The sequence below is a fragment of the Lissotriton helveticus genome, chromosome 6 (genome assembly GCF_964261635.1).
Source record: "Lissotriton helveticus chromosome 6, aLisHel1.1, whole genome shotgun sequence".
Classification (NCBI taxonomy): domain Eukaryota; kingdom Metazoa; phylum Chordata; class Amphibia; order Caudata; family Salamandridae; genus Lissotriton; species Lissotriton helveticus.
In genome coordinates this window covers 1,054,377,526-1,054,403,988 of record NC_136067.1, presented here as the reverse complement: position 1 = coordinate 1,054,403,988, position 26,463 = coordinate 1,054,377,526, and the positions used below count along the sequence as shown (strand labels likewise).

The 26,463-nt window shown below is 43.0% G+C and overlaps 1 protein-coding gene across 1 annotated transcript in view; it reads left to right on the top strand.

Annotated features, from left to right (window-relative positions):
* The window catches only part of LOC144763255 (uncharacterized), an 88,049-nt gene that overhangs the window by 48,883 nt on the left and 12,703 nt on the right, over positions 1–26,463 (top strand). Inside the window, exons 5-7 of the mRNA XM_078648694.1 lie at positions 11,511–11,612; positions 24,351–24,449; positions 24,804–24,905. Of these exons, the coding sequence (XP_078504820.1) occupies positions 11,511–11,612; positions 24,351–24,449; positions 24,804–24,905 (303 nt within the window). The remainder of the gene's footprint in view (positions 1–11,510; positions 11,613–24,350; positions 24,450–24,803; positions 24,906–26,463) is intronic.

Below are 26,463 nucleotides of genomic sequence, written 5' to 3'. Positions count from 1 at the left end.
GTAACCACCCGCTCCAAAACATATCCAAGTTAATAGCAGACCAGCAACGTGGATTCCTTCATCCACAAACCTTGGTAAGTTCCTGATTGCAGTTGCCGTAACACACACACCCCAAACACGGCAGGGCGTAGTTCCTGCACTACCGCCGTCCGCTTTGGTACCTGTAATCCATAAACACAAACGTAGTCCAAAAACCCCAAACACGGCAGAGCGTAGTTACTGCACTACCGCCCTCCGCTTTGGTACCTGTATTCCATATACGTAAATGAACACTCCTAAAGGCAGGGGTTCATGACGGCAATGTGAAGGAATCCTCCCCCTACATTCCGCCACTAGACGAGTCCAGAGTAATCACAAGTAACAGCAGGTAAGTGAGTAGCCACCCACTTCCTCCACAGTTCTAAGTCTGTAAATGCAAAGTTTAAATGTAGCAAAGCCTGATCACTGTGAGCAGGGGCTCTCAGGCACACAACACAGGAGCGCCTGCAAAGCTAGGCGCGGTACTCTACCAGATACGCAGTATCCCAGCAGGTAATACTGTCAGAGTTCTCCCCAGTCCTGGCGGGTCACAGGAAAGCGAGCCGCCAGCGCATCCGCAGGACTGCCGTGAAGAATCAAGTACACCCGCGCCATAGTTCAGCCGCGCTATATCCACCGCGACGCAAAGGCTCATGGGGGGTGTAGTTCCGAGCCAGAGCATCATGGGGAATGTAGTTTGGTAGGCGCAAGTCAGTGCCTGACAGTACGCCCTCCTCCCAAGCGCCTCCTAGGGCCCGGTTTGGACGGACACCTCAAATGGAAGGAGCGAACAGCCTTCGGGGCGTGAACATTGTCCCACGGCTCCCAGGAATCGTCCTCCGCAGAGTAACCCTTCCAAGAGACCAGATACCAGAGCACTCCCCGGCGTAGTCGGGAATCACGTATGGACCTCACCTCATATTCCACTCCTTTTTCTCCATCCACAGGCGGCGGCGCCACTCTGCGCGCCGAGTGAGCTCTCTTCAAAAGGTGAACATGGAACACTGGATGGATACGTAACGAGCCAGGCAACTTCAGTCTATAGGCCACAGGATTCACCTGCCGAACAATTGGATAAGGACCAATGTAGCGAGGGTGGAACACGCTTCTCAGCTTAAATCGGATGTTCTTTGTGGAGAGCCATACTCTGTCCCCTACCTTAAACAAGGGACCAGGCCTTCTGTGTTTATCCGCCCACCTCTTGTATACCTCCTTAGCCCTCACCAAATGTTTCTGGACACCCTTGTGCACCTTTCTCAGCGCCCGGACGTGTGCCAGGACAGAGGGATGATTGGAGACCTCTACAGGGATGTCCACTGGCATGGTATGTGCATCGTAACCGTAGTTGGCCTTAAAAGGAGACACTCCCGTAGAACTGTGCCAGGCGTTGTTGTAGGCCAACTCCGCCATCCACAACAAGTCCACCCAAGATTCGTGCGCCTCCCTGGAATAACACCGTAAGTATTTTTTCAAGGTTTGGTTTAACCTTTCGGTCTGACCATCGGTTTGTGGATGAAAGCTGGTTGATAGAGCCGCTTCAATGCCCAACGCTTTGCACCACAGTTTCCAAAAGCGTGCCACAAACTGGGGACCCCTATCAGACACAATCACCCTAGGAAGACCGTGTAACCGTATGACCTGAGAGGCCAACAGTTGAGCAGTTTGCCCTGCTGTAGGGAGGTTTTTGCATGAGATGAAATGTCCCATTTTGGTCAGATTATCCACCACCACCATGATTGCTGAACACCCCTGATCCAGCGGTAAGCCTGTGATGAAGTCCAGACTTATGTTCTGCCAAGGTCGAGCAGGCGATGGCATAGGCATTAGCAAGCCTTTTTGTTTGCTGTTGTCTCCTTTTGCTCTTGCACATGTTTCGCACCTTTGTACCCACTGGGCCACGTCCATTGCCATTGTTACCCACCAAAAGTGCCGTTTCAGGAGTTGCACAGTTTTAGTCACACCAGGGTGCCCAGCCATGGGAGCATCGTGACACCACTCAAACACCTTTCTCCTTAACACCCTAGTAGGAAGGAACAAACATTTTCCCTGCAGGGGGAGACCTTGTTTCAGCACCCTCCAGGAGCCTCATTAGCCCAGAGCCCCCATGCTGCCACCGATCTGGATTTCCTGATTTCTTCCAGAAAGGTCTCGGCCCGAACCACACACAACACCTTGGCTGAGGGGATGATGGCATGCTGGGTCTCTGTCGGAAGTTCGGTAGGTGATTGTTGTCTGGACAGTGCATCGGCCTTTCTGTTATCTGTCCCTGGTCTGAATGTCACCACGAAATTATATTCCGCAAAGAAAAGCATCCAGCGCATTTGTCTTTGCGTTAGGTGCCTAGCGGAGGTCATGTATTGCAGGTTTCTGTGATCAGTGTATACTGTCACAGCATGACAAGCCCCCCATAGATACTGCCTCCATTCCTGAAAAGCCCTCTTAATGGCTAGAAGTTCCTTTTCTGCAATGGTGTAGTTGTATTCAGCGGGGGTCAATTTCTTAGAGAGATAGGCCACTGGATGGAGCTGACCGGTAAGATGATCTCGCTGGGACAAAACCGCTCCTATCGCTTCGTCCGAAGCGTCGGCCTCCACCACAAACGGATGTTCCAGAACGGGGTGTGCCAGCACCGGAGCTGAAGTAAACGCCTTTTTTAAGGTCCGGAATGCCTCATCCGCCTCTGCAGTCCACACAAAGGATGCCCCCTTTCTCAGCAGTCTGGTAATGGGGACTGCTGTCTGTGAGAAATGGACTATAAATCGGCGATAATAATTGGCGAACCCCAGGAAGCTCTGTACTTCTCGCACATTCCCTGGGGCGGGCCACTCCTTTACCGCCTGCACTTTTCTGTCGGACATCTGCAGTCCCTTTGAACTGAGGTTGACCCCCAAGAACTCCACCTCACTGACCCCGAACTCACATTTGCTCAACTTGACGTATAAACGATGTTCTCTCAATTTATCCAAAACCCTTTTAACTTGTGCTGTATGACTTTCCTCGTTCTGTGAGTACACCAGTAAATCGTCTATGTATACTACTACAAAACGGTCCACATAGTCCTTCAGCACATCATTGATAAAAAACTGAAACGCCGCAGGGGCGTTACACAACCCAAAGGGCATCACCAGGTACTCATATAGCCCGTATCGCGTCTTGAACGTGGTTTTCCACTCATCCCCCTCGCGAACTCTGACCAGGTGATAAGCCCCCCGCAGATCCAACCGGGTGTAGATCTTGGCTTCTCTCACCTGGTCGAGCAACACAGAAATGAGGGGGAGAGGATAACGATTCCGCACGGTGTTCCTGTTCAAGACGCGATAATCCACACAGGCCCTGAGATCGCCATTAGCTTTCGCTATGAAGAACAAAGGGGAGGCTGCAGGTGAACGGGACGGTCTGATGAACCCCAGCCGAAGATAGTGGTCTATGTATTCCCTCAAGTGAGCAGTTTCGGGCACGGATAACGCGTATACCCGACAAGAAGGTATAGTAGCCCCCTCCACCAGGTCTATGCGACAATCGTAATCCCTATGTGGTGGCAGGGTTTCTGCTTTACTCTCACTGAACACATCGCTATAGAGTCTGTATTCGCTTGGAAGTTGCACGTTCGTTTCCACCGCAGTGGCAGCGGAATAAGACGAAGACAGAACTGCTATGTGTGCGGAAGGATAGGACATCATATGTGCTCTGCAATTTTCGGGCAAAAACCGGAACGTTTTGGATTTCCAGTCCACGACCGGGTTGTGATGACACAACCAGGGCATTCCAAGGATCACCTCATACTGGGGAGCAGCTATAATGTTCAGTGATAGAATTTCAGAATGGACTATTCCTTTCTGTCTCACCGATAGCCCTACCTCACAGGTTCTTTCCGTTATCTGTCCGGATTTCAATGGTTGCCCATCCACAGCCAGGACTTCCTCAGGGTTGTCTCTGGGTACACGTGGTAAGGCCAGCCTAGACACCAATCCATCATCGATAAAGTTACCAGTGGCTCCGGAATCCAACATGACCAACACCTGATGGAACTGTTGCTCACATTCCAAGGTCATGTCAATAACCAGATGGGACTCTGTCTCTCCTATCCCTATAGTAGAGAGAGAAGTGAGTTTCCACTCCTTCTCTTCGTCCACCATCTGCCTCTTGTCCTTGGCCTGTTCTGTCTCAACCCCTGTGGTAGACACAGCCACTTTCTTGAACCGACTAACAGCAGAAGCCTTAGGCTTAGAAGGGCATTCCCGGACGTAATGTCCTTTTTTACCGCAGTACATACATAGCCCTTGTGTTCTCCTGACTTCCCTCTCTTCTCTGGACAACGGGGCTCTGAGCGCACCTATCTCCATTGGTTCTGGGCTACTCTCTGTTCCCCCTGGCACCTTACGAGGGGATCGGTCTACGTACAATGAACCTCTTTCCCATCTTCTCCTGGAGCCCCCTCTTTCCGTCAGTCTGCTGTCCAATCTCAGTGCAAGATTAACCATGTCTACGCATGTCCTAGGCTGGGGATCCACCTGGGCTATAACATCTTTCAGATCTTCCTTCAAACCCTGATAGAAAAGGGACATCCTTTTCTCTTCTGGCCACTCAGCCTCCGCCACCAATTTGTTGAATTTGGTCAAATAGGTGATCAACTCGCCCCTTCCCTGTCTTAACTCTAAAAGCTCCCTATCTGCGCTAAAATTAGTCGCCCTGCGGTCAAACACTTTCTCGAATTCGGTTCTAAAAGCCGACCAGTCAGACAGGATGGCGTCATTGTTTTTAACCAATGGCACCGCCCAGTTGGCTGCGTCCCCTACCAAATAAGATATGGCGAACGCCACTCGAGAATGATTGGTCGGGAACGAAGCCGGTTTACACGAAAAATGCATCAACACCTGTGTCAAAAACACTTGTATTTTCCCTGGATCCCCTGAATACCTTTCAGGATTGGCTAAAGGAATGGGCGGAGGTACCGTTACCTGTATAGAAGATGCAGCAGTTGAGGCATTAAAAGGATTCTTTGACATCTGTTCTACCTTGTCTCGCAGTGCAGCGGTTTCGGCTTTGGAAGAAGCCAACTCCTGCTGCACTTACACTAGCGCGTGCAACACATCCTCCATGGACGCCATTTATCAACACCACGCCGACCGGGCAGAGTGTAATTCGTGGGTACTTGATTCTGTCAAGCTCTGCACTCTGCAGGATCGATGCGATGTGACAAAGCTCCACCTCCGGACCTCCCAAACACCCTGGATGTAAAAGCACAGGGTGTTCAAGTGATACGGCGAGGGAAAAAACCCCAAAAAGGGGAAAAACCCGGGAAAGGAAAGGAAGGGAACAGCTGGGAAAGGGAAGCTGTGAAAAGAAAGGTGCACAGGTTAATACAAGTCGCAATTCCTACTCTCTTTCAATTCTCACTGAAACAAAAGACTAAATGCCACCTGCCTTTTGCTGCCCTTTATTAGCGTCCAGCCAACATGCACTCCTTCTCTCCTTCCCTGTGTGACATGAATGCCAGCATTAGTATACGTGTATGATGTAGCAACTTAGATGTATGCATCTGTAAAAAAGACAACCTACCCCTGGGGGAGTAACCACCCGCTCCAAAACATATCCAAGTTAATAGCAGACCAGCAACGTGGATTCCTTCATCCACAAACCTTGGTAAGTTCCTGATTGCAGTTGCCGTAACACACACACCCCAAACACGGCAGGGCGTAGTTCCTGCACTACCGCCGTCCGCTTTGGTACCTGTAATCCATAAACACAAACGTAGTCCAAAAACCCCAAACACGGCAGAGCGTAGTTACTGCACTACCGCCCTCCGCTTTGGTACCTGTATTCCATATACGTAAATGAACACTCCTAAAGGCAGGGGTTCATGACGGCAATGTGAAGGAATCCTCCCCCTACATTCCGCCACTAGACGAGTCCAGAGTAATCACAAGTAACAGCAGGTAAGTGAGTAGCCACCCACTTCCTCCACAGTTCTAAGTCTGTAAATGCAAAGTTTAAATGTAGCAAAGCCTGATCACTGTGAGCAGGGGCTCTCAGGCACACAACACAGGAGCGCCTGCAAAGCTAGGCGCGGTACTCTACCAGATACGCAGTATCCCAGCCGGTAATACTGTCAGAGTTCTCCCCAGTCCTGGCGGGTCACAGGAAAGCGAGCCGCCAGCGCATCCACAGGACTGCCGTGAAGAATCAAGTACACCCGCGCCATAGTTCAGCCGCGCTATATCCACCGCGACGCAAAGGCTCATGGGGGGTGTAGTTCCGAGCCAGAGCATCATGGGGAATGTAGTTTGGTAGGCGCAAGTCAGTGCCTGACAAATATACTTTGAAAAGGCAATTCTCAGAACCGGAATTGGTTAAACGATTAATTTTTATTCCTTCATCAGAAGCATGTGATAAGTATACACTGCAAAGATGTATTAAGGAACTCTGAACCATCTCCATTAATGAGGTAATCTGGATTCACCAGGATGCATTCTTGTTTTATAGCAAAATAATATATATTCCATATCAATGAGATATCCCTTGCTTTGATCTTAGAGTTAATGTCTTAAAGGTCTTTTAGGAGATGATCTGTATCTCCTCAGGTGTCAGAAAAGGTTCTTCTTTTTGTTCTGCAGATGTTTCCTGTTTCTGATCAATGGTTGTTTCCTCTTTCTGTGCCTAGGGGCGAAGCAGAAATGTATTTGGCAGGCTTTTACCAAACTTAAATAAAATAAATGAACCTCACCTTTTACTTCTTTATTCTTGCTCTTGACCTGTGTGAATGGTGGTTTCCATGCTTACCTCTACTGGCCTTACTAATGTGGGCATTCAGGTCTTTATCTGCTTTAACTCTGCTGCATTGACCTGCAGCTGTGTCTTCTGAAATCTTTAAATGTTGTTTTTAACAATATTACCCATAATTAAGATTATGTCCAGCTTAGAGGATGTTGACGAGGCTGAGACTTCTAGATTTAAAGAACAGTTCTGTATTAAGATCTTCTATTTCGTCCGTCTCCAGCTCCCTGTTTTGTTCCAAGTATCCACCTGTTTCAAACTCTTTATTGCATATTTTCTTTATATTTTCTCCATCTCCCATCATTTCCTCTTTCACTTCTTCTAGTGTCAGTCTATTATCTATTGGGGAGAATAGTCGGGATACAAGGACAATCTCGGCTCAGGTAGAAACGTATTACTTTCTGTGATGCCTAACTCATTTATGAATGGTGAGCAATAACTTTGGTCGGAAAACACCAGACTTTTGTTTCCCATATTAACTACCTCCATAATATAATTTCTTAATAGGGCGGTGTAGATTTGTGCCTGCATTTTCTAAAGGTGTTTATCCACAAAATCCTTTATAGATTTTGTTTCTGACAATCCACCAGCCTCACTTGGTGTTGGGCTGCCAAGGATCTTCTTTGATACTTTATCGAGTTATTCCTTTTCATAATATTTTGATCCATAGAGTCTCCTGTGCGAACCTTTTTCTCTGCTGCTTATCCTTTCCCTTTTCACTGCTTTGGTGTCTGTACTTGTTGTGCTTTAGCACTTTCGGGCCACTCTTTTATTAGTGGTGTATTTATATCCCCCTCCCTTTAATGGATTTATAGTTCAATTAGGTCAATTGATCAGAAATCAGGTATCTGCAGTACCAGACAGCAGATTACAACGATTTACCAGCAGTTTACCAGCTGCCCAATGTCCAGTATATGTATAAAATAATACTACAAGTGGCACACAGGATTCGTCCGCACTCAACTCCACGCTCCTGACTGGCTGCTTTTAAGGCTGCAGCTGCCACCACCCATTCTCCTGTCCTGCTCTGTCTCTATTTTCTTCCTCCTCCTCAAGGTGCTGAATTAGTGGGCTCTTTCACCAAATATCTCTAAGTATCTCCCAATGTCCACCCTTCTTGTTTCCCAATAGGCAACGTGCACACTTTGCGGCTCACCAGTCTCCTCCCGGCTCCCCGGATGAGCTGGCTCAAGAGTGGCACTGTAAGACTGCCTGGGTCCTATTTGACGTCACTTAGTTTCCCACTGCTTTTAAGGTCGATCCTGGGCAGCGCATGCGCTGCTCTGCGAAGCATACTGTATTTGAGTATGTTATGTTATGTTATGTTATGTTAATTGGGCTCTTCTATAGCGCAACGGCTACTCACGATGGAGTGTCCCGGCGCTTTGGCGAAGAGGACCTTTATTGGAAAGGAAACATAACTGGGATTAAAAGACTTCACAATTCATAAGTAAAAAGCCAGGTTTTTAATGCCTTTCTAAAGGACATCAGACTAGGGGCCTGTCTAAGAGCGAAAGGCAGTTCATTCCAAGCGCGTGGGGCCAGGTAGTGGAACGAGCGCCCCCCTTGTCGAGTTCGTTTGATGGATGGAACGAACATTTTGAACAAGGAGGCAGAGCGAAGAGCTCTGCTCGGTTTGTAAAGAACAAGACGCTTTCTAATATACCTGGGGCCCAAGTCATGAAGAGCCTTATAGGTTAAAGTCAAGCTCTTGAACAGCACCCTTTTGGCTATAGGGAGCCAGTGCAATTCCTTAAGCAGGTTAGAAGCACTCGCTCGTCTAGGAAGACCATAAATAGCCCGCGCAGCTGAATTTTGCACAACCTGAAGTCTCCTTACCAGATATTTAGGAAGGCCTAAATAAAGGGCATTTACATAGTCCATGCGTGACCCTACCAGTGCTTGGACGATAACCCTGCGATGGTTCACGGAAATCAAAGGAAGGAATTTCCTGAGCATCCTCAGGATACCGAAACATTTCCCTGCAAGACTGGCTATTTGGGGTCCAAAAGTCAACTCATTGTCTACAATGATGCCAAGATTTTTAGCCTTGGTACTAGCATTGGTAGGAGGGAAAAGATCCTGGGGCCACCAACTTTATGTATGGACTTGAAGCCCCGCCCACTCTCCGTCAATATTTTTCATTGGCTTGTGTCGTTGTCCTTTGTAAATGCTGGCTCCTGATTGGTTAATAGGCTTGTTAGTTCCTCCTTAGTACCATGTTGTCTTAATTTGTAACCTCCCTTGACGACTGGCCCTTTTACTCTGTTGTTACACAGTATGTCTTATGTCTGTAAGCACTATTTCCTTTAATGAGTTTCTCCTACTGCAGGCACAACATGCTTTTCTGCAACATTCTGCATGCCATGCGCGCTTTCACTTTTCAAGCAGCCCAGGACAATGGCGGCCACTTCTTTGAAATGAAATAGGTCTCGCATTTACAAGAGTTTAAGCTATTGGCATTGTAAATGACACTGCCTTTTATTTATGTGTTAATTATCAAAACAGATAAATAAAAGGCATTGTCATTTACAATGCCAATAGCTCAAACTCTTGCATATGTGAGAACTATTGCATTGCAAATGCTTGTTGATCCTTGCAGCGGCGATGAAACTCCAGGCCCGCGCAGGCCTAGCAGTCCAGAGGTCTAATGGCTGCTGTTGCTAATAAGCTTGAATCAGTCCGGTCTCTACCACCGGCTGAGTGGGCCATCACATTTCTTTTTACCCCTCCATCCTGCCAGCCTCTGTATTGCAGCGAGGCAGCCATATCGCCGGAGAGGGAAACAAGTGGTCTGGCGTTGTGGGCGTTACAGTAGGAAGGCGGGCCCGGCATGCAGCACAGTGGGACTTAGGAGCTCATAATGAGAGCCTAGATGCATTGTACACTAACCTATATCTCTTAACCGCATGCGTGCGGCGGTTTTTCCCACTGTGTGCGGCATTTTTGTAATTACCGCATTACATGACGAGCTCAGCTCGTCATCAGCACACGGTAGGTAACGCTGATGACGAGCTGAGCTCATCATCAGCATGGAAGGGGTTAAACTGATACAGAATGCATACATGGTATACACCACAGTGTATATGGAGTTATATATAGTTCAGTTTTAATCTTAGTTATGTGCATGAAATAAAATATGTTTTTTCAGTGTAGGGCATTCTCAGGCTGTATGTTGTTACCTGAACTATAATGAAAACTTTACATGGCTCAATGTCTTTGAGCTTTATTTTAAACTGTGGCTAGAAATAGTTGTTCAGTGTAACAAAGTAAACATCACGTGTAGCATGTCCTGGTCTTATTTTCTATGTGCACCTGAACGCCCTTCAGGCACGATCTCTTAATATGAAACAGTCTTGTTTGTCTTCACTGTGCCAACTTAAAATGACTTAAATTTTAAATCAAAATAAGTGTTTTTTATGAGCATTAAGAAAGATGAAATACATAGTTTCCTTTTACTTTGAAGTTTGAGTTTTTGCCATTCAAATCTCTGGCTTTTGGACCTTCACTCGTCTAAGATTGTAATCAAGAATAAGGGTGAACAGTGAAATCACTTGGGATCTGGGTTCATGAATTTATATCTTATACAACAGTGGCACCTAATCTGATATTAGTAAAATCAAATGAAGTAGAATAGCAGTTAATGCTTATTTTCTGAATATTTCGAGGACAACAATCAATAGTGAACATTGTGCGAGGTGAAAGAAAACGTGCTCAGTGCTCATATGTGACACACAAGGGATGCAAAATTGGTGCATCACACACAGTTAGAAAAGACCCTAACAAATTAACAAAAGTAACAAGGTTTGTGAGTCCAAAAGGTTTACTGCATTTTGATCGTATAGGGATAAAGGATTATCATCAGGACTTATAAATTTACTTGGCCCGAGTAAAGGTAACATAGTGTACTGGAAGAGAAAGAAGGAGAAAGAGAGTAGTAAGGATACAATTAATTATTGAATGCAATTTTCATTTTCTGGTGAATTGGGTCCAATTAGTCTGAGGAAACAGAAGAAAAAATATGTAGAGAAGTGTTAGACCAATGGAACAAGGATAAGATTGTCCATCAAAGAGGACCTGGACAAATCTAGCTCACCTAGCTTGCCAAGCAGAGTATAATGTTTGAATTCCAAGGACAGGAAAATGTTGTTACATTTGTTTTTACTAATTTCAGATTAGGGGCCACTGATGTGTTAAATATAAATTCTTGCAAAGACAGCTCACTTCACCACAGTAGGTTCTATATTGTGATACATTTCAGTCTCAGTAAAATAAACAGTTTCTTTGGAAGATAGAGTTCAACCTGATTCTGTCTGCCATAGCTTAACTTTTGTCTCTCGTCTCTCTGATCCGTGGTGCCTTGAAAGCCTACTTGTGCGACAATCAATCCATGTAATGAGGTTTTATTTTATTTCCAAATATGGAGTGGGCCTATCCGGCATTCACCACTTAAGCTAGATTAAACGTATTTCAGTCTCATTAAAATAAATCACTGAAGCCCTGGGCCTACAGATATATTGCTCAGCAGTACTTGGAATTCTTTCAGTAACACTAATATCGTCTTCAGCGCGAATGAACTATAATCATGTTTTTTAAATATCACAAATACTGTACTAACTCATGTAAATATAGTTGTAAATTATTAATTTATGTCTAAAATAGAGGTGTTCATTTTCATTGGTCCTTCATATATGTAACAGTTTCTATCTTGCTTACAGGATTTCAGTTTCTCAGTCCTGAACCTTTTTTGAGGAAAGACAAAGAGTCAAGACCAAATGCAATAGAGGTGATAAATGAAGCTGGAGAAGAAATAGACTCAAGTGAGTGACCAAGCACCTGGCTTTTATAGAGATGGGGTTGGTTAAAGAGTAACCCATTTTGGACCCAATATAGATGCTTTAAGGTTACTGTACACTGTGGCCTTGACTGAGGGGTATGACAAGATTTGCAACTGCTCTTGTCCTGTTATCTTATATTAAAGGAAAAAGGTTGCTACCTAGAGCTCCTATCAGGAGACAGTGATTGTTCTGATGCAAAGCGGGCCTATTTCTCTATTAAGCTTGCAGCTAAGGAAGTGAGGGCTACTGTGAAATTAGAACATTGGAATGTTGGGGGCTCTGTTCAAATGGCTAGAGCTTCAACATTCCAATGTTTGTTCATAGCTGTTGCTGTGGACAACGGCCTCACGGACCCCAAGGATATTTCAATCCCTTCAGACTCTGTGAGCCCTTTGTTTGCCTAAATTAGAACATTCTGCCTTCTAGGAGAGGAATGTTTTAATAGCCTTACAGCCTTCTGTAGCGGGCTTTACCTGCCTTTAAAGGCCCGCTCCCTAGTTAAAGGCCCTCACCTTTGGCTCGCCCATTTGACAATGGTACAGGCCTTTAATGGCCGATAAAGCCCGCTACAGCGGGCTCTAAGGCTATATTAGACTGCATGTTGACCTCCTTCGCCATGGGGAATCCTCCTGAAGTTAATTTAGCTCACAGGAAAATACACCTTACTGGACAGCAGTAGCGTTGATAAATCAGTACCATAGAGTTTAGACCTGTTAAACCACTTGCAGGCCAATGAAGATCCTCCAAAGCCATCTTATGGTTTTAAATGTGAAATGGTCTTGGTTTCAGTTTCAGTTACTAAAATTCTGTGTGACACTGGCATAAAGATGTGCCCTTCTATGCCATAGGTGGAGCTGTTGGTGGTTTGCCAGCATCTCCTCAACACACTCATTTATTCCGACCACAAAACGCCACAGTGTGCTGGGACTACTACTAGCTGATGGAGGCTGAAGGGCTGATGGTGGTTAACTGGATGACCATCATGGAACTACTAGTTTGGTAGGGGCGGCTGGCTTATAGGTGTGTGAAAGGGCTACTGGTTGCTCAGGTTACTACTTGCTCTTAAGTGGGCTGTTGCTAATGTGGAGCCAGGATTTGATGATTGGACTGGTGGAGTTCTATCTGGAGAAATGCATGAAGACCCCATTGGCTGATGCTTAAATATTAGTCAACAATAAACAACGATTACATACATTTGACCACCAAAATAAATTGATTAATTTATAAGTGTCCTAAGGTAAATCAAGTATACGGAAACCATAGAATGGTACTATATAGGTATTAAACAAAATGTGTGTGAATATTTAAATACCATGGTTTGTGATTAGAGAATAGGTCCTGAAGCATCCTAACCCAAACTGGGGAAAACTCAGTTAAGTACTTGGTGTAAGAAATTGGGGTATTGGTTGAGAGGGGTGGACACCCTACTCAAGCACAAACATAATCCTTGCAGGGAAACCCACAAAAGTAACTAAATTAACCCATGCTCAACTCCCTGGTAGCTTGGCACAAAAGCAGTCAGGCATATTTTATGGTGAATGTGTAAAGCATTTGTTGAGCACTCAAACATTAATAAAGTGAAAACACAACACAAGAAAAATCCTAAGCCAATTTAGAAAAAAATATAGTATATTTCAATAAATATAACTATCCAAAAATAGCTAAAATCCGATCAGTAGAACAGAAGATTTTCAATTGCAATATCGCCTAAAAGCACAAAGCGCCACTTACGGCCATCTGATCGCGGAGAAAAGTCACAAGTTCAGGCTGACTGCAATGGAGCAAGATTCAGATACAGGGATCAGGTTAGTCCCGCTGAAGAGTTACCTTCTGAAGTCCTCCATTAAAAAAATTCCATTTGCGTTGGAGGAGGCTGCAAGGAGAAGGCTTTCATCGTAAAGAGCAGGTCGTTGGTCATTGTAGATGGTCACTGTCAGCGCGAAAAGCAGGCCTCACTTGAGCTTCTCATTGGAGGTCATCGATGGCGTCAGTTTCAGCACTAACAGGCCTGTTTGCAGTCATGAGGAGCCCAAACTTCAACATTTTCACCTTTTTATCTGGGAAGAGCTTCCAATGATGCCAGCCAAGTCCACGACCTGAGGAGCCCCTATTGGTGATCAGGAGTCACTCCATCAGAAGCCAGGAGCAGGGCTGTCCTCTAGCAGCAGGGCAGTCTTTCTTCTTAATCTTCCATAGGTCCTGGAGTGATCTATTAAGTGGCTCTGGAGGTCTAGTATTTATACCTGGTGTCTGCCTTTGTGTGAGGAGACTCCCTTTCCTACCCTCAACACTAGTTCTAGAATGTTCTTCTCCTTTCTGCGGTCGAACTCCAAACTGTCTGGGGGTACAAAGGGGAGGGCAGGACTGTTGTCAGGTTCCTTTGTGTGTGTGCTGTAGGCAAAGCCCTTTGAAGTGTAAGTGGGACTGGGTACAGCTCCTAGGCAGGCATCTTTTCGGTATTGCCCATCCTGTCCACGCCTAAGCCCCCTATGTCTCACTGTATGGAAGCAATACACAGACCCCAGAAGCAGTCACTCACAGCTGTGTGACCCAGGACAGTGGCAGAAAGGCTCAGTTGGTTTGTACTAGAAAATGCCAACTTTCTAAAGGTGGAATTTTCTGAAATGTGACTTAAAATCCTACTTTGCCATTAGAGAGGAGCTTAAATTAAAATTAATTTGATGGTAAACAGAAGATCTCTACCTGCTCCCTATCGGATGTTTCACTTATTGAATGTAATAAGGTAACCCAGTCCTAATCAATGGGAGAGATGGCTTTAGAAGAGAGACAAACACGTTTAGGAGTTTTTCACTGCCAAAACATGTGAAACTTAAATATACATGTCCTACTTTGTAAATACAATGCACCCTACCCTATGAGCCTTTAGAAACTACCTTAGGGGTGACTTATAACTATTAAAAAAGGAAGGTTTATCCCTGCCAAAGGTTTACTTTGTTGGTAAACATTTGCAAATGGGAAGAAGTCCCCAAAGGACCCCTTCCCATTTGTGTTGCAGAAACCAATTCTTTTTAAGAGCAGGCAGTGATCAATTGGACCACTGCCTGCTCTTAAAAAATTAAACTTAAAGGCTTCATTTTCTTTTTTTTAAACACATCCTCTAAGGAAAACAGGCTGCATTTAAAGAAACAAAACTAAAATATTGCTTTATAAAAAAACAATCACAGACATGGTGGTCTGCTGACCCCAGCAGGCCACCATCCCTGCGATGGCTGCAATTCCTAATGGGTTGTAAATTGTGACTTTCTTCTGTAATATTCATAAGGTAGGTCTATTCGCAACGACTTTAAGAATCGCGATATGAAGTTTGTAAGTGTTCTTACATTATGAATTGCGAATTCCTAATTGTGTTTGGTAAAAATCACAATTAGGAAATCACAATTCCTATATTTTAGCCCATTGTCCTTGTTTAAAATACATGTCCTTATGTGCTTATTTCACTAACTCTGATGATTTAACTACTGTACTTTAAAATAATATTCCCATCACTATGACTGTGGTGAATCTGTTGGTGAATGTATAGATATGTGACCTACAAGACTCCTTGCTGTCAATTTCTGTGCACTTATTCAATACCATTTTCTCAGTCAGAGCTACCAATGCACTGAATTTACTTAAAAACAAAATTAGGGAATACCTTACTTGCATCAGTGCTGCTTAATATATGAATTCCGGGATGTCCACATGAAATACTAGTTCTCTCAGCCTCTCTGTCACATCTTTAGCTCTTCTGATGCGGAATGATAGTTGGTTCGATAAAGAAATCTTAGGTTTCAGGAACATCTGACCTCTGTCAGTTTAACCTTAATAGATACCTGTTGTAAAGTAAATAGGTAATTTCCACAGCTTGTTTGTAAGTCACCGTTCAGCTTTTATTGCAGCACAGGTAAAAGTACATGCATCACACCAGCTGACCAGACTCCAACTGTGAAGACTGGAACATTGGCTGGGTGAGATCATAACATTCAGATCACAGTCAGATTCTATATATGAGTCACAAGTAAGACTGTAGAAAGACTACAAAAGAATGAAATACAATTTACTACACATCTCCTACCCTAGGAATTGCTGAATATAAACAAAACAATATTAAGAAATCAACATACATAGTCATTCAAATATACAGGTGGACGTCGTAATCTTGAGTTCCTGATGATAGAATTGTTTACGGCTTCAGCAGCATTCCTGTCAACAGAAGAACTTGAACTACTTTCAAAATGCTGCAAAACAGGATCACCACTACCATCTTCCCTCCTTTGCAAAGGAGAAGAAGAAGTACATTCTTCCTCTTGCGTTGAGAACATGTAACCACTGCTGGCAGACGTATCACCCATACAATCTTTATCATTCTTACCACTCTTCTTGTATATGGCAACTCTCCGATAATTCAATTTTTCACCGTTTTCTAATACCACATACTGAGGATAAGCTTTTTTGACTACAAACTGTCCCCTGAACTTAGTCAAACCACTTGAAACTCTCCCCTGTTTGACTTTTACCAGGTCTCCTTCACAAACCCCCTTAGAGGACACACCCAATGAACTTGGAGCAGAATCTTCGCCATCAAAATCCCTTAACCAAGATGGAATCAACTTCGTTCCTGGAGACCTACCACGCAGCATCTCAAATGGAGACTTCACATCCTGCTTATGTGGAGTAGAACGATATGCCCAAACCATTTCTTGGACTTTCTCCTCTGAAAAACAACCTACAGCACTAGTCATTTGTATTATTCCTTTGACTAACCTGTTGACCCTCTCACATATTCCATTTCCTTGAGGATTATACAAGCTAGTGCGATGATGACTAATTCCACACCTTTCTAGAAAGGACTTCATCTTGTTTGAGGTCAACTGCGTACCATTGTCTGTTATTAGAACTGATGGAAACCCCTCATCATGGAACACACCCTTAAGAAACTTTATAGTATTGTCCGTAGTAATCTCCCTAACAAAAAAACAGTTAGCCATTTTGAGTACACATCAATCACTATTATTGCAAACTTTTGGTTGTAGGGCAGTTCATCCATCGGACCAATAAAATCTAAGCATATACTATGCCATGGTTTGTCAGGTGCATGGATCTTTCCTACTTCCTGACTTGACACTAACTTCAGCCTCTTTTCCCCCTCTCTGCATCCTTCACAACATTCGACACAAGATGCAGCATCTGAGTCAATGGATGGCCACCAAAAATTACTCTTTATCTTGCGTTGTGTAAGTGTCTGTCCAAGATGCTTCTCATGAGCAATTTTCAACAGTCTTGATCTTAATAGACATGGTGGAACAAACCTGTCCCCTCTCATCAAATTCATCTCACCTGAAACAGACAACTCGTCTAAAACTCTTAAGAAAGGTCTCACACTGGGTTCAACTGTGCTCTCACGTCTTGTACCCTTCTTTATCAAATCAATGACCTTCATCAATACTAAGTCCTTCTCCATGCTTGTACGCCACTCATCTTCTGAAAATGATCCTTCCCCTAAAGAAACTACGTCATGAACAAAAGCTATTGCACTTTGCTTCTGAACATCTCTCAGAGATCCACCCACTATATCCTCTGCCACAGGAAGTCTCGATAAACAGTCTGCTTGAACGTTTTGCCATCCCTTAACGAAAGACAGATCAAACTGAAAATCTTGCAACCTTGAGGCAAGTCTAGCTAACCTGGGTGACCCTTTCCCTGCACCTCCAGGAGCCATGACATTCACCAGAGGTTTATGATCCGACCTCAAAAGAAACGTAGTACCCCAAAGATACGTTCTAAAGTAGTAAGTGCCCCACACAGCTGCCAATGCTTCTCTCTCTATAACGGAATAGTTCCGTTCTGACACACTCAAAGGTCGAGAAGCAAATGCCACTGTCCTTTCCTGATTCCCATGTTTCTGTAATAAGACTGCACCTAGGCCAATACTACTAGCGTCCACCATTAAAATGGACGTACGTTTTATATCAAATGGTGTAAGTACTTGTGCATTGCATAATTCTCTCTTTATAAGTTCAAAACATCTACTATGATCTTCATTCCAAACGAATTTCACTCCCTTTTTCAAAAGACCTCTCATCACAGAAGTTTTGTCCGAGAAATCTTTCACGAACCTCGCATAAAACTCAATCAGCCCCATAAAGGACCTCAATTGATCTTTATCTTTTGGATAGGGGGCTGACTCTATGGCAGACAGTAGATTCTTTTTGGGTTTGATACCTCCAGCTGTGATGACATACCCTAAGTATTCTATTTCTTGAACTAAGAAGGAGCACTTCTCCTTTCTTAAGGTCAATCCTGCTTCATGAATTCTAGACAACACATTTTTTAGGACATGGTTGTGTTGCTCTATACTCTCTCCAAATATGAGTATGTCATCCTGAAAAAACAACACTTTACTAATACCCTTGAAGATCTCCGTTACCATTCTTTGGAATACACTTGCCGCCGATATCAAACCAAAAGGCAGCCTAGTGAATTGATACGTTCCCTCACTAGTGATAAATGCTGTTAGTTGTTTTGACTCCTCATGCAATCTTATCTGGTGGTATGCGTGCTTTAAATCAAGTTTACTGAAGTATTTTGCACCTTGTAGTGTAGTCACCAGTTCACCTATGTTAGGTAAAGGGAAAACATCAGCCACCACACTCGTGTTCAAGGATCTCAGATCCACACAGAATCGTATCTTTTTATCTGGCTTCTGTGTGATAACCACCGGAGAAATCCATGTGGCTGCTTCAACAGGTTCTATTATGCCCCCTTGTAGCATCTCCTCAATCACACCTTTCACTTCCTCCCTCACTGCAATGGGCCCCCTCCTTGCTTTGTGCTGTACAGGAATGGCTCCTTTCTTTAGAAGTATCTTATGCTCATATCCTCTTAATTTGCCCAACTCATCCCTAAAGACCGAATCAGAATCTACCACATTTTGAGCAAACCTTATTTGTTGTTCTATTCCCATAATTCTTCTTTTGTAACATGTAACCTTTCTTCTTTACCGAGGCAACTGCATTATCATCACTATTGTCATTCTCCACTACATTCTTGCAAGATATGTCCCCTACTTTTTGGTCTGATGTGCATTTTTGAAGCTCTTTCATACATTTTTCTGACTCTTCTACCACTTTCGCTAGATCAATTGCAGTTTTAAGATTCGGATTCTTAGCTGCCCACAACCTTTCTTGAATCTTGCGATTGTTGCATTGGACAATTAGCTGATCTCGAATCAACTCATCAGTCATTTGCCCAAAACTGACCTTTACCGATAGTTCCCTTAGTCTTGCCACAACATCATTTATTGTCTCCCCTTCACGCTGTTTGTTCATGTAAAATGTATGCCTATTCATTACTAGGTTTTCTTCCTTCGCAAATCTTATTTCTAATCTTGATATAGCTTCTTTAAACTCATCTAAGGAAGATTGACTACTTGCTGCTAACACCTGCGGAAGATATGTAAACACTCTCTGTCCTTCCTTCCCTAATGTAGTCATTAGTATGGCCTTCTTCCTTTTTGGTGAAAAATCTTCACCATCCAATGCCTCAATATAGTTGTAGAACATTGGCACCCAATCCTCCCATGCTATTTGAGGATTACCTGGTTCACTTAAGAACTGAGGTGGTAATGCAACATTCACTTGTTGTGACATAACGCAGTTTACTTACTCTAAAACACTAATTCCTAGTTTAAATTATCACAATGTTATGAGATTCCCCTTTAAAGATTCTCTTAAAGAACTTGCTCACAGTGAAAAGAAACAGAATTATTAAATAATACACTTAGTATTTAGTATTATGTAGTAGAGACACCAATGCTCACTGTTACATCTTTCATATGCTTATTCTTTCCCCCTTCATGGTTTTGTTCATCAAACAAAATTGTGAAAGCCCTTCAGTCACTAACTCTTTCGAAATACTGGTAAATGTAGATGTATGTTCTCCTTCAAATATACTTTCAATCACAGAATCACTGTTGCTTATATTAATTTTAGAGATCAACAGTTAAAACGAAGTTTCAATAACCAAAAGAAAATAAACACACATCTGTGTAAGTTCAGTCACCTCCGAAAGACACAACATTACTGTCTTCTTTAAGGTGAGCGTATCATCGTGTCATGCTCATGTCATCCGTTTTCCTTTTCCCTTCAATATTAGCGTATAGCACCTTGTCCCTTTCGCGCCATCCGTTTTTCTCTTCACTTCAATTTCACCGATAAATATTGTTTACAAGATGGCCGCCTGCGTATTACATCACTACGCTCAGAACTCTGTTACGCTGCGTGTACTGAGACGCACTGTGTTCTTCCTGTTTCCGGCGCTGCGCGTCTGCCTTCCTTTTCCGACGCCGCTTGACTTCACAAGCGTCACTGTGGAAGCATCACTATGGAAACTACAAAAGGTCTTTCACGCTGGTCGCGTCACAATACAGGCATCTCCAAGGTAACGATGTATTCTTTTCAATGCTGCACACGTCGCATCTCCATGACAACACAGCAAACTCCTCTACAGCGCTCGAGCAGGTTTTTGATTCAAAACACTTCTGCTAGCATTCACGCTGTATTAGCAAACTCAGTGAAAATAGTAAATCATCTCAACTGACTTTTTCTTTTCTTTGTTTCTATATTCTCCTCTTGCACCTGGGTTCTTTCTTGGGTGGATGCTGTTCCTTTCCTGTAGATTATTCTTCCTTTCTTTGAAATAAAAATCTCCACTACAATCACGACTTCATCAAATCATCTGGTCAGCTTCAAAATCTCTCGCCAATTGTCGTAAAGTAAATAGGTAATTTCCACAGCTTGTTTGTAAGTCACCTTTCAGCTTTTATTGCAGCACAGGTAAAAGTACATGCATCACACCAGCTGATCAGACTCCAACTGTGAAGACTAGAACATTGGCTGGGTGAGATCATAACATTCAGATCACAGTCAGATTGTATATATGAGTCACAAGTAAGACTGTAGAAAGACTACAAAAGAATGAAATACAATTTACTACAATACCCCAAAATTCAAAAGTATAACTTAGCCACCTGGCTATGGCTATGAAGGTGTTTAACAGGTTAGCTGTCAATTCTGTGGCTTTTGGCCTCTGACACTACTACAAGGTCTAACTCCTATCTCAGTGGTTCCCAAACATTTTCAACCTGCGGCTCTCTTGACACATTGGCCATTGCCTGTGGCTCCCCCATTGTTACTCTTTTTGGAGGTCGGAGGGGATGGAATCCTGGCCTCGAGAGTGCTTTCATTTTTCTCCATGAAAATAAATGGATGAAGCTGATGAAGGTATTATAATCATAGAGGCAGGGTGTTTTGTATAACTAAGGCAGCGCCACTAATAAAATATTCCTAGTTACATTTCTTTGCCCATGCCTTTTTTAGAGTACCCTCTTAAACTTTTTATCCCACTTACAGTGCTAGATAGCACCCCTATGCATGTAGGCCCCATTGCCAAAGGGTTTCTGCGCTTGAAGAATATTTGCATGCACTTCCATTTATACCCATGCCATACGTGCCAACACACCTGTCTCAGGAGGGTGACTCACAATTTTTTAAACCACATACAGCTTTATTTTTGCTATCTCCTCCCTAAAATTGCCTCCAAATCAATGCAAGTAAAATAAATTCCTCAGATTATTTTTTTTAAACGTCCCTCTTCCTTGCTTTAAATGTTGGCATTATGCAGTATATGGTGTTTTACTTCCCTGTGTTCAAGTAGAGAGCAGGCCTGTCTGGAAGTGTGTGTACTGAAAGAAATATGTACTGGAAGTACCTTTGATTCAAGTACAAATGTCAATATTTAATAATACTTAGTGTGTTTAATAGACAGGCAACTGTACTTTCCTGATAACTTGCATTGGTGTTAAATGCATTTAGAAAAAAATGAAACTGTTAACGAGTCTAACAAAATAAATCTGGCATCTTCTGGCTTCTTTGGGAGTGTTGGAGTGTGGGGATCCAGTGAAATATGGAGGTCATCTCCCTCGACATGCCATCAATTAAACAATACATTTACAGCTTTAGGCATGTCACTGACAAATCATCAACATCAAATGTGTAAGTCTAATTCGTTTACCTGAAGCCAACAACCCCTTTAACATTAAATGCATTAAGGTGCTTAGTGCGTGGCTCCCCTGGCTAGGTTTGACAGCTCCCCAGGGAGCCCCGGCGCACAGTTTGGGAACCACTGTCCTATCTCTTCAACGTCCTACTCTCAGTTGCCTCCCTTTATGTTATCCTCAGGCCCAGAATTCTATTGATGACTTTACAGGTACTTTGAGCCCTGGCTCATCCCAGAATTGTATGTACAAAAGCACTCACAGAGAAATCTACCATAAAGACAATTACACAAAGAACCATAAAACAGGCAACGCCTATTTGATAAACAGCCCTTTGCAATACAGGCTGTTTAGACTAAATAACAAACCAGTACTGTACCAATGTTACTCCTGCTATAACATCTACTCCTATGCAAGCACTGGAATCATCTTTCTCACCAGTTATCTGGCAGTCACAGCGTCTTCCAAATAGAATGGACAAAGCTGCAGACCTCATTGTGAGTTTGGCACGTCTATGAATCAACTATGGCTGGTTTTGAAATGAGCCACAGTGTAGCTGGAGGCTTTGTCCTTCTTTCTTTCTGATTCCCTCACTGTCTTTTGGAGTTTGCATGCAGACTTTGACTATCAAGCTGTTTCATATAGCTGTTTAATTGATTGATAATCAAAATATGGTCACTGAGATCTCCAAGGTATCACAGGAAACCTGCTAGTAGGCTTGCACAATTGATCACTGGGAAATCCGCAGTCATAAACTAGCCCATTTGTCTTATTTCTTTCTTTCACTTGGTTATCTACTATTGCTCAAAAGCAATCTTGGTAATTATCCATGAACTGTCTTCACTTGTACATTGTGGCACTGTCTTCAATGGTAGCTGGTTCCAAGTTTTCTATAACACTTTTTGTTCTTTAATTGCTGGAGTCAAATACGGTTGTCCCTGAAAATTTGTTTAGTGAAGCGTAATATGTTAATATGTTTCTATTTCCAGTGCTTTCTGCAGTTTTTTAACTTTGCCTTTGTTCTGCGGTACTTATACCAAGTTACTTTTACACATTGTATCTCTTGAGTTTTCAGATTTCATCAGAACATCAAATTATAAGCCATCTTCCATCCTCATTGGGTAGAGTATGTATTGACATCAGTGTGGATTGATTTTTGGAGGAAGACCATCAGTGACTTTGTCATTGCATTAGGTCTTTTGGACCTATCACTACATTTAGGTATCTTCAACAATGACAATTTGTTTGCCCCTCTCCAGTAACTTTGAGATGCTGGGACCATTCTGTCCTAGTTATATACATTCCCGGCCAAACAGCTTAGGCTGTTTCTCTCTCTTTATACGTATGCATTCTGCTATATTTCTTCTGCCCTTCCCTAGTGGTCTGCTCTGCCTCCAAGCCATTTTAACGTATGTGTTGAGGCTCTGTGACTGCATGGTTTTTAAATGTGCTTCACTTTCGATTGTTCACCAGTAATTCCCGATCCTCCTGAATTTACAAGGGATTCTGTGCAGGCATATGCAAAGTGACACTGAAAGAGGGGATCAGACGCCATTGGCTTAAGTTGAAATCTGATAAGATGGAAATCATTGTGTAAGAGACAGGTCTTACTACAAAGCCCCACAATGTGTTTGGATGCTAAGAACACTTGCCTTGACTAATGAATGAGGTGAGATATAAGCGGTCTCGCCCAAGTTTGATGGAATAAGTTGTCCTACATGTTATCTGTGGTGTGCACTTTTATAGACTTCTAAACTTTTAAGTTTGCTTGATCATCTCCTGTACTTCTGAAGTTCAACTCATCCAAAACACTGCAACTTTTTCATCTTTTAGCATTTGGAAATTTGAACTTGTCTTTAAGTTGCTTTAAAAGCTGGACATATATAGGGATCCACTTACCCAGTTTTGTTTACCAGCCTCTCCTGTATTTTTAAGTGCAGGCTGGTAAAAAAGGTGGAAACCCTATATATGTTGCACATTGCTTGCATAGATTGCTTCCAAGTGGTCGGTTTGAGTCACAGATCCACTGACAGAAGTTACTACAATTATAAAACACAAGCTGATGCTTTGCTACCCTTCTTGGACTATAAGTGCAGCATATAGCTGTCTGCTGTGCATTACTTCATTCTTCGGACAAAGGATGGTACCTACCGTTTTGTTCTGGCACAATTCTCTAGAGTTCTGATTCTCATTTTTGCACCGGACCACAAATTATCTTCATTTTCCATGCCTCGGCGTATAGCCAAAGGCAATTTTTTCTTCTGAGAATTAGTCCTTTGGATTATTTAACTTTCAGGCCATCTGCATCTGTAAGTCCTAGGGATGAAGAGTACACATGGAAATCTATCAAATCGAGATGAGTCTGAGCCAGACTTGTTCCAGAGTATCCCGGAGCTGATGCAGGGAACATGATAGTGCGGAAGTTGTTGCCCAGAAGGACTATGGGACAGAAATCAGAATTCCCTGCCCCCAAAAGCCCCCTATCTTCTTGACTATCCTATGAAAACAGATTGCCTGTGCACAGAAACAATACTGTATACTTGACAATGGTAAAAGAAAACCTTCTAACAATAATATGGTTGGTTCGACAAAGTGTTTATCACACACACCTTAAAGATAGCCCAGCTATTTTTTTTAATATATTGGCATTTTATGTCGCTCAACAGGAATCCCATTTCTTTGTTTACGGAAAGAAGAGCAGCCTACTGCCTGTTTAATGAATCGACGTGTTTCAGAAGAAGAGAAAATAATGGATTCCAGCCCAGGTAGCGTTCAAAAGCTCTACATTTCACAAAACTGTGCTTTGGCAGCGAGAGCCCCTTATTATGATCTGTATTTTCATTAAAAGTCTATTTTTAATCTTTCCCATTTAATGGCACTTACAGATACGTGAAATCGTCTCGATGTCTGAATGTTCAATTCCTGTTTATTTTCCTGTTCTTACTTGGTCCCTTTAATGAACTTGGAATGTGTGAATGGTTCTCCCTGGCTATGGTACTGCCTTTTATTTGTTTATTGTTTTCACAAAATGGATAGTGTTTCGATAGACTGCATTTCTTAAAGATCATTATAAATTTGAAGTGTTTGTCTTATATTGTCATATATGTTTTTAAACACAGATGAGGCAGTTTATCCATCAATTCACATTAAAAAGGAGAAAGAGTCTTATGCTGTGGAACATCATGACAACGCGACGGAAGAAAACCTTAGTATTCTAGTAGGTGAGTAATTTAACTTTGGCCACTATTTAAAGATGATTGTGTGATTTTGTGTTCCACTTGAACTCGCTATTGCAACTGAGCGATCTCTTAGGCTTCCAGAAGACATATAATAACATGACAGCCCAGTGGCGGCAGTGTTTACCTTGAAATTATCCACATGTACACTTTTACAGGCCCACCAACCTAGCTTCCTCTCCTTGCTATTATTACTCACAGACACAATGTAATCATTCATAAACTCATTCATACACACTTCAGCTCCTGTACTTCCTACTATAGGTGCATCTGTCATACTCTCCCCAAAAAGACACTGCACTCACTTACTGTTCCCTCTCTAGCTGTCCAAGATCCTCACCCCATGGCACCACGGCCATGTAGTTGGAAGTGCACTGTTAACTCAACAACACTCCTTCACCCCACAACAATATACATCTGAGAACCATTCAAACAAAGTTATGTTGAAAGTACGCAACCATCACTCGCTTAATTTCACTTCATAGGGGTATGCAATGTACTGGTAAGGTATTTTTGTATTCTTCACCTTTCACATGCATCATTTCTATGAGTAATTACTCGCCCACTAATTACCTTATGTGTTTCTTTGTGCAATTTTTTATTCTTAAATAAAATATGAAGTTAAGAATAAACACAAATAACAATGCCAAATGTTGTGAAAACCTTCACTGAAAATACTTTCTCTTTTTCTCTGCTGCGTGTGGTTCGTAAAATGTGCTTTTAAGCATGTGATAGGATAGTAACAGTAGTGATTTTCTTCTCCACACAAACACATCACATTTTTAATTCTTGGTGTCCTATACATGTATAAAATATTGGGGCATTTAAACCCACACATGATATAGTACTTATTTAGACTGTCAGCGGAACCAGAAATGATATGCCATACTAATTTTTATTCCCTTAATGAGCTAATTGAGGATTTTGAAGAAAATCTAAAATTTTTTCTGCACAAATTTAGGCAGGGTTGCCCCAGTATGAGTGTATTCTATAAGAAGAAGCCTTGGGCATAGGGTTGTGGTTACTTTTGGGATGTGCATGTCGCCTGCATCATAAATGCAGTGTGTTCCACTGCCCTTACTGCCCAACTGCATGTGAAACTGCTATCCTGTCTTTTATTTTGGCTCAGGTGTCACGCTAATTTAGCACATGTGCTGAGGACTAGCCCATCCTTGACAATGTGAGGCCCATGACCTATCTTGTACCCTGGAGACACGTACCAAAAGTACACTCATTTTGGCAACATACTACTATACTTTCCCTCGAAGAGTGCACCACAAATGCCCTCATATTAGGCAAAGGGCTACTGTTCTTGCCCTGGGTACATCGCTTAAAGTGGTGGTGGTGTTTTTGTAGTGTGACCTGTCTAGTGACTCGTCTCATGTAAAGTTCACTGTTATGTGAAACCTAGAGCCTTGTGCTGTGTGTGTATTTCGAGAGCGTGTACGTGCATAGAGCGTGTGTCGCACATGTTTCATAGTAGGATTCCTTGTGTTGCATGAGTCTGAGTTAATGGTGCCAGTTGGATTCTATTTAGATGTCC